The 9,715-nt window shown below is 38.7% G+C and overlaps 1 protein-coding gene across 1 annotated transcript in view; it reads left to right on the forward strand.

Moving 5' to 3' along the window:
• LOC140945430 (uncharacterized) overlaps nt 1-9,715 on the forward strand; it is a 106,440-nt gene that overhangs the window by 17,472 nt on the left and 79,253 nt on the right. Inside the window, exons 6-8 of the mRNA XM_073394455.1 lie at nt 1,710-2,915; nt 3,390-3,464; nt 4,187-4,437. Of these exons, the coding sequence (XP_073250556.1) occupies nt 1,710-2,915; nt 3,390-3,464; nt 4,187-4,437 (1,532 nt within the window). The remainder of the gene's footprint in view (nt 1-1,709; nt 2,916-3,389; nt 3,465-4,186; nt 4,438-9,715) is intronic.

Raw genomic sequence — 9,715 nt, forward strand, 5'->3', positions numbered from 1 at the left:
TATCAAGTACAGTAGAAACCCGCAACTAAGAACCTACATTTTTAGGAGTTAGCCTAAAAAGGTTCTTATATAAATGGTAGTTAACAGAATTTTAGGCTATTTACCGGGGCCTAGCCGAAGGCTGGCACCGGTCATAAAATGCAACGCGTTTCTGTGTTTTCAAAGTTACATTGTTAGGGATATATCGCTGACTGAGATATATCACTGGCTCGAAACTTCCATTGAAATCTTATCCGCCATTTTGAAAAGCACGAGTCGAAGAGTCAAGAGAAAGATTATAGCTTTTTGGACGACACGTTTCCCAGCCTTTACGATGTACTAGTTTATGAGCAAAAACTTGAGAGTGAATATTTGGAGAGACAAATTTACGAGCGATCGCCTAAGATTGAACCTTCCATCGTGAAACTTATCGAGAAAATAAGCGACTTATCAAAGGTATCTACATTGAGTGAACCTTCCATCATGAAATTTATCAAGAATCAACGCGAACACTTATCAGAGCTAACTTTATATCATCTTAAAAAACGTGCTACAAGGCGATCTAGACGTGCTCGTGAACCGAGCAGAATTGCACTGCTATTTGTAAGAGGTCTCAATAACAAGAATAGCATGTTGAAGAAATTTGTCTTCAAAAAGATTTCAACGATTCACATACCGAAGTCTTCAAAGCTCCATCGCTATGTTAATAAGGTGAGAAAACTTTATCATGCACGATATAAATTTAATAACAAACGGGATCCAAAGATAATTAACTTCAATAAAATGGCTGTACCCAAGAAAGCTTATTTGTTGTCTTTCTATACTAGCAGGCATTATCACAGGATAATGAAACTTAAATGTAAAGCACGTCGATATTTATCATTGTTTTCTTGCAACTGTGTGAGTCATATGACCAATTATGTGAATTTCAAACTAAGTAAAGATGTTGAGAAGAATCCAGGGCCTACTCAATACAACACTGATCATCATGAAGTAATAATTTATTAGACCTTTTATGCAAAATCACAGCTCAACAATGCGGTTGATCTTTCCTATTTCCTCTGAGAATTTGATGCAGTCAAGATTAGGTGAACTTGGTTTACAATCAATAGATGATGGCGGTGCAGGTGATTGACAAAAGTGGCCCCGGTAAAATTCACGAAGTGATTCTTGTTAGGTTCTTAAAATGGGTTCTTAACCCTGGAGAAAAAACAATTAAAACATCAACATATTGCTTAGCATGCTTTGTAAGTCTACATATCTTGCACTCACTTTTTTTAAAAAACATTTTTACAACAATGGCAATCTCCTTTTTTTGCTTCAAATATGATTCTTGCAATGCAGCTGTAATGTACTAGTATGATTTTAGAAAATAAGAACCTGTTTTAAATGTCTTAGGCTAAATAGGTTCTTGTTTATAGGGGGTATAAATGACCAATTTTAGGCTAACAGGTTCTTAATTTTTAGGTTCTTAGTTGCGGGTTTTTACTGTACGTTGATAAGGTCAATTGGCTACCATGTATTACTAATTGTTATTGGCCTGTAGGTATAGCAGAGTGTATATAACATTTTCTCAAGTCTGTGCTGTTTTGCTTTGCTGTTAAGCAATAAGTTTATAGCATCCAACGTGTTAATAACATGTTTTGCAAACGTTCATTTTAAAAAAGGTAGAATTCCCCGGATGTAAAATTTCTATTTTAAAGTATGCAATTTGGTTCCTATGCAGGAAGCTTGTACTCCATCATCATCATCTGCTACTGCAGAAGCTCGCAAAGAACGTCTGGTACTGAAAGTTACCCTTCTAGCGAATGAGTGGCGCTTGTCCAAGGGTGGCTTGTCAACAATAAACATGACTCTTGCCATACATTTGGCAAAAGACCCACACGTAGAAGTGACCATTCTTGTACCTGAATTTGAGTGCGGCGAAGAGGATAAGAGAGCTGCCAAAAGTCACAACATTTCCATTCGGGAAGTAGGGCGCCTTTTTAGCTTCAGTGACCCTACTGACTGGTTGATCGTTCCTCCAGAAGACCTTGACATTCAGGTTGTGATCGGTCATGGAGCGAAGTTTGGGAGACAAGCGCAAATTATCAGAAAGTCTCATTGTTGTAAGTGGGTGCAGGTTGTTCACACTGAGCCTGAAGAGCTGGCGATGCATAAGAACTATCCAAGCGCCATTGCCGAAGGAGAAGGGAAGAACAGAGCTGAAATTGACCTTTGTCAAATTGCAGACCTCGTTGTAGCCGTTGGACCCAAGTTGAAAGAACTGTTCTCGTCCAAGTTACGTTCATCTCATCGAGATATCTTTCAATTGATACCAAGTTCCTTCGCAGAGTTTTCAGATGTTAAACATGCTGCACAAGAGAGTGTAAATTTCAAAGTGTTAGCTTTCGGCCGCGGTGATGTCGAAGACTTTAATCTTAAAGGATACGACATTGCTGCTCAATCCATAGTTGAATTGAAGGACAGTTCTTATAGTCTTGTTTTCGTTGGTGTACCTGATGGAAGGCAGGAAGAAGTCGAAACCATCTTACTCCAGACTGGCATTTCAAAGAACCAGCTGATTGTTAGATCATTTGTGAAAGACAAAGAAAGATTGAGAGAGTTGTTTTGTATAGTCGATCTGGCCATCATGCCATCAAGAACTGAGGGGTTTGGTTTGACAGCATTGGAGGCCATGTCAGCTGGTCTTCCCATTCTGGTAAGTGGAAACTCCGGATTTGGAAAAGCGCTGTGTAGTCTTCCAATAGGTGAGTCATTTGTGATCCACTCTGATGACCCCAAGGAATGGGCAAAGGCAATTGCAGCCATCCGTCAAAAACCAAGGACAAAGCGGCTTGAGGAAATCCAAAGACTGCGAAGAAGTTATGATGAAAGATTCTCTTGGGAGAGACAGTGCCATGCCCTTGTCGCCAGAATGTGGAATATGGTCTATGGTAAGAAATGAACTTTGCCTAAAGGAGAGTAACGGTAATAGTAATTATTACTTGAAACACGGTGTAAATGTCAAATGCTTATCTCATATCAGGATTAGCCTCCGTTTTGCCTTTATGATTCATCGCTGTGTTTCAGTTTCTTCAGCGAGAGTACGTAAGCAAATTTTCATTATATAATGTTAGGCGGTCCGTGTAAATGCCTACAGAAAAATTGCCAGTGTTAACGTTTTAAACCTTAATGACATATTTTCCACACTGTTCTCCATACATATCTTGTGTTACTGATAAGGAGAATTTGTTTAACAATCGACATTTTTTTCAGTTACTGCTGGGACTCTCTTTTAAAGAAAGAGAATGACAGAGAACCGTCTAACTAAAAGTTTGGCTTATAATATATCACAGAGAATAAATGGAGGGCTTCTCAGATTGAAATCGTTAATTTTTTTAGGTTTGTCAATTTTTTTAATTTTACAGGTGTTGAAAAGACCCAAGAAGATGCCATTCCACAGAATGACTATGAAAACGATCTTGCAAAAGGATCGAGGACTGGTGATGTAGTTGTTTGTTTTCTCAAATAAAACAACCCCAAATTTATTTTTGTAGCAGAGTGGGGTTATTTTGTTCTTTTGAAACCACGACAAATTTATATTGTCGGCTCTTTTTACCTGTAGACCAGGGGCCCGTTTCTCGAAGCTCCCGGTAATTACCGGGCCCGTTAAGCTGTTTTGTTTTCCATTTTAGAAGAGAGTTTTAAAAGTTTTGAAAATGATACAGTAGAGTTATTAGCTAACGAAACAAAATGGACTTCATTAGAGGTCAGAACACACCCTACTTTTCTTGAGACTTTGATTTAAAAATATGATTCCGGGCCCGTTAAGTTACCGGGACTTTCGAGAAACGGGCCCCAGTTCATCCTGTCCTTTTAAACTGACGTGAAATAACCTTATTCTTATTTTTATACCACTACATGAGAAATTTCTGTAATTTGATAGGCTTAGAGCAGTGGTATTTCAGCTTAATTTGAAACACCTAAATGTGAAAATTACAAACCTTTTGCAGGTAGTAGTATAAACAAATAATAGGATGATTTGTACGTGATATTTGGCGTAAATGCCACTCGTGATATTTCAAAATTGTCTCAAATTTCACTCGCCTAAGGGCTCGTGAAATGACGCATAACAATTTTGAAATATCACTCGTGGTGTTTATGCCAATTATCACTACAAATCATGATATTATCTATACTAATAATTTCCCTCTGCCGTTTACAGGCGAACTTACTTTCCTTGCACTTCGGCAAATCCTGCTGAAAGCACGCATAGAGTCCAGCAAAACTGAGCTGTCGCAGGCTTTAAAGAGGACTGCAATGGAAAAAGGTTTTGCGATTTCTGACAATCAAGGAGAGGGGAACTGCATGTTTTTTGCACTTTCAGAGCAGCTTGTCCTCATCAAAGGAATTGAAATGTCCCATGATGCGTTACGCCGAACTATTGTTCAACACCTTCGGGAAAACCCTAGGCTGGTAAGTACCGTATTATTTTTTCCAGGGTGGATTCATTTGCCCTATATGGGTTAAGCCGTTGCATTTGCCCGCTGAATTTTTTAAATTGTGCTTGAGGTTAAAAGCAATAAGGCCCTGTCTACACGTATCCGAAAAACGCGTCCACACGTAGCGTATTTGAATTTTTTTTTCGCCCGTCTACATAACACTGAAATGATTGAAATATGTTAGCATCCCTCACAGAGCAAACGCAGTACGAGAAATCGGCGTTTTCAAAAGTCCACTCTAGGGACCGCTTTCTGGGGACCTGTGTTTTTGGTGCCTGAAAAAGCCGTGTTCGTGTGAACACGGGGCTAAAAATACCCTGATACGTGAGGACGGGGCCTTAAATGTGAGGGCTATACGAATATGCTGCACATGGATCCACCCTTTATGAGCAAAACAACAGCTCTGCACGAGCATCACGCTTGTTTGTACTTTGCGTCGTCGTCCAGTGCACGACTACGGCGTGAAACGGCGAAAAATTATTGTTATTGGCTCCGGGATGCTGTCCTTAGAATTCAAATCCAGGAAATTTCTTCTACTTTTTTTTGTTTTTTACTTTTTTCAAGGTTTAAAAGAACGCAAATTCATTTCCTTTAATCACGTTTTTCACTCAGAGGCTTAAATGGAAACTGATTTTAGGAAATCTGTTTCTGTCGCCTCGATCGTCTGGCTTATGTCCTAATTTTATCAGTACGTCATGTTTCTAAGTATGAATTGTTCACCAAAGGCCGCTTTGTCCGAACAGCATATGTCTACATAGTGAAGTGAAGGGAAGTGAATACTTTATTTAACGAGGATAAGACTTGACAGTTATAATATGAACTGATAGACTTGAGGTCCTTAATACTGGTTATATTTGTAAAATAACTAAGATAGTACGTAAACATGGTTGTGGCGTCAAGATGTTTTGCTTTTCGCGCGCTAATCACGCAAGCACGAATTTGAAAACGTTTTCGAGTTCAAAACTCGACAAGTTTACTTTATTTACCCATTCCTTCGTCGGCTGAAACTTGAAAAACCGTTACAAAGAAGGTGTGTCAATTTTTTTCGCTTAAACTGACATTTCAAGCAAGAAAAATCCTTTTTTTGGAAAGCATCTTTTTGCAAAACAAGAACTGATCACGCGTGCGAGACTTCGGGTACAAGACTTTGCGACTGGTAAGAATTTCCGTTTTAATCAGTGCCATAACAAAGAGTTATGCGTTTTTTTCTCGGGAAAGTTATTTTATAAAAGCAATAGAAAACTTTTTTCCTGTGTTTGCATAGCCTGATATTAACCCTCGAGGCGCTGGGAGAATTCTCGACTGTTCGTCTCGGGTTTGCATAACTGTCTCTAATTCTCCCAACCCCTCTCGTGTTTATGTCAGGCTATGCAAACACGGAAAACGTTTTCTGTTGCTTAAATGTAGGGTCATTTCTGACCCAACGTACTGGTTTGCAAGTTGAAATTTCCAAACTTTTATTTTTTGGTACAGGTAATAGCATGATTTGTAGTGATATTTGGCACAAATACCACAAGTGATATTTCGAAATTGTTATACGTAATTTCACAGCCGTTAGGCGAGTGAAATTTGAGACAATTTTGAAAATCACGAGTGGTATCTATGCCAAATACCACGTACAAATCATGCTATTATTTGTTTATACTACTACATGTAAAAGGTTTGTAATTTTCACATGGAGGTATTTCAAATTAAGTTGAAATACCACTGCTCTAAACCAATCAAATTTTAGAATTTTCTCATGTAGTAGTATATAACATAGGAAAGACCCCATCCCCTCTCTCTCTCTCTCTTACACGTGTAACGGACACCTCCCTAAAACCTCCTAAAGTTCTTTCCTAACAGTGTTGGTCCCTGCCGTTCTTAATTGTATTTCGTGGAGAGAAAGAGAGTAAGGAGAGTAGTATAGGATGCACAGGTTAGAACCCATTTTGAAGTGAAATCTCATTAGAATGAAAGGGAGCAAATAAATGTCGATGACATCTTTATCACATGAATAAAATGCGGTAGAATCTCATCAAGATAACGTCACGAGCTATACCAGCTATTTTTATGTAGTGTCTAGCATAACCAGTTACCGTAGAATTTCCGGAAGAAACGGTCTCTCCGAAAATAAGGCTAACTTTTTACTTTCCTATTGAACGGGCCTCCGGAAAGTAACGGCTCACTCGAAAGTAGCGGTCCTTGGAAAATTACCACTCACCTGCAATAAAGTATCGTATTGAATCTAATGTAATGTTTAAACCAGTACTGTCGATCTACGTAAGAAGCGATTTTAAAAAGTGTTTAACGTAACATATGTCGTAACAGGGACGGGAAAAGAGGTCTCTTTTTTGTTATTTTTAGTGAACATGACGGGCTTAGGCCGACAAGAAAAATTATGCAAATGAGCGTTCGGTGATTTAAATCACCCTTGGCTAATTATTAAGTGTAACTAAATAACGCATTTCGCAAGTTTAGGTGTTGCAGACATCGCCTCAGAGGCCGCTCTTTTAATTATTCGGTTGTGCTTTATGACACCTTATAAGTCACAAGAGAAGCTAAACATCAATTAGTGAACGTTTTCCAGAAACTTTGCTTCGTTTCGCTATCAGCAATTTTTTGCGTGGATTTTTGAGTAATTCTTACTCGGGTACTTCTCAAACGCTGGGGCAAAAGAATTATACGCTTGTAGTCATTGTGTTAACGCCTTTTCCCATATAAAAGGCTATCCAAGCTAAGATAGCAATGCAGAGGCGCCAAATTTTATGAGAGAAATCGGGAGTAAAGAAAATAAAGACTTGACTTGAAATCCTTGCATTAAAGTAAAAGCGCGTCTAGTGAGCTCAATTCCCTATATAAAAAAAAGATATAAAAAAAAGAGTTAAGAGGAAAAGCGTCCATTGTAACAGTTAAAATAATTTTAAAATTCGACAAATTCAGAACTGACTACCACAGAAAAGCAAACTGATTTAGTGCGTGGTTAGGTTTGGTTAAATATTCTGCTCTACGGATAACAGCAGCTCAAAGAACTGGACTAAACACAAAACAATTAATAACTTAACAAGGATCAATTAAAACACGCGACTAATTAGCGCTAGCAAAAAAAAACAGACACGAGATACAGTTTTAAAAATTTTATTGAAAACCAATGACAAAAAGAGTCAAATACACAGCGATTTCAAGGAATGAAAAATTAATCATCATCTTCGCTCTCCTCTTTAGAAGGGGAATAGAAATTGGTTTCCAACGTCTTCGCGTTCTTGTGTGTAATTGCTCCACAATCATGACACCGAAGAAAGCCCTCTTTGATGTAATTTCTCTCCTCGGGGATCTGGTGATCGCATATAGGACAAATTTTGTGATGATCGTGCCAAAAGCATTTAGGTCATTTCATGATCAAGGTCCCCTACACATTAGAGTTCTCGCAATGGTCACAGAGATTTTCAGAGTGAGAGGTGGTGGACGTTTCAGGGCTACTACTTTTTGTTTCCTCACTGTCGTTTTCAGTGTCGCTTCCTTGGGTGTCTTCATCTTCACTGCCGTTGACAGACGCTATCTTCTTCCCCTCTTCCTCTCTATCCGATGAACTCATTGCTCTCGTTCCCGAAAGTATTTTCGTTATTTCGGTAGCCTTTTTCTTTTTCTATTAAATCGCTTAGCAACTTTTTGTTCTTGATGAAACCCTTATCGATTCCTAACTCCACATGTCCATCTTGGAACGTATTCAGTGGACGAGGTCTGGTTACGTCATCGCTATGTGGTAGTAACTCATACTCAAGTAGCTCGGCGATGTTTGTGACGGGAATTATAAGTTTATTTCGAAGTAGTTGTCCGCGGGGAGTCCGGAATAAAATATCTTTGGAAGGGGCCGTACTATGCAGCAATTCAGAAGCATTTCCGAAACTGCTCGGGAAAGATGACTCAAAACATCTTATATTCTTGGTTCTTCATCATCGCTTTCATCACCAGAACTTTCGTTTTCTTCATCCTCGCTCTCGTGTTCTTCATCAACCAAGTTTATCTTTCTCTTCACCGCGATAAGTACAGATGGAAGGTAGGTTTCAAATGAGTAACTTATGGTTTCGTTTCCTCTTTTATAGCATCAAAACTCCTAAGCTTGTAACAGCAGGTACCAATAGGTCTTAAATAAAAGCATCACCCTCCTGTACAAGGATTCGCTTCTTTGTTTTGTAAGGGACATTTGTTTCTGCTAGGTTTAAATACGAGAGCATCTTTATATGACAACCCTTTCCACTTATTTTCTTCGGGGATAAGAATGTATTCCTCAAGTACATTGTATAAGACTTGGAATTACCGGTCAGGAGTGGCTGTCCGTAAAAGAAACTGGCGCTGATGAGCTGGACAAACAGCTAAAAGTTGAAGAAAACCACGATTGTTCTTGACAACTTGAGACACTGCGATAAACCGAACTTATGATAGTAGTTTGCAGTCTTTTATTGACTGCGTGGAGGTGGTGGAGGAAAAGAGTAGAAATGTGGTGGTGGTGGAGGAAAACAATGGAAATGTGGTGGTGGTGGTGACGGTGGTGGTGGTGGTGGAGGAAAACAATAGAAATGTGGTGGTCGTGGTGGACAACTATAGAATTTTATGGCCTTCAAACCTATATAAATGCGCAACATTCCACCATTTTCTCAGTCTACATTCTGCTCCTGAGGAGTTGACATGACTTGGTTCTGTTCCGTTTGCAAAAATTCGTTTAGTAGAAAGGATAGGATGCAAAGTCACGTGATGTCTGTACACCGCAATGCTGGTGTCACCCCATTTCAAACAGTTCCAGTGTCTACACAGAAGTCGTGTCAGCGGTTTAATAATAATAATAATAATAATGGTTTATTAACAGATCCACTGGGTGGCTCTTCCCTGTTAAATTACATCAATTACAATTACAAAATAAATCAAATTAAGTTATTTACAAATTAGGCAATATACAGTTAAAAGTAGAAGCAGGATTAACAGAATCCAGTTACAGTAAAACTAACTAATCACTCTGTACTCTGTTGCTTAAAAAATTCCTTGCAAGTGTTAAAAAAGTTCTGGAATCTTTGCAGTTTCTAATAGTTTCTGGTAGATTATTAAATAGCTTCGACGCATCTTGGAAAGTGCATTTTTCGGTCGGGACCACTAATCTAATTGAATTGCTTGAGCGCAGTTCCTTGGGGCATTCCTGTTTTATTATTTTAAAATAATGTGGCTAAGTCTCAGTGTTATGCAAAACTTTAAAGCATGATTTCTGGAGGTTCAAATCTCTT

This window comes from Porites lutea, chromosome 8 (genome assembly GCF_958299795.1).
Source record: "Porites lutea chromosome 8, jaPorLute2.1, whole genome shotgun sequence".
Classification (NCBI taxonomy): Eukaryota; Metazoa; Cnidaria; class Anthozoa; order Scleractinia; family Poritidae; genus Porites; species Porites lutea.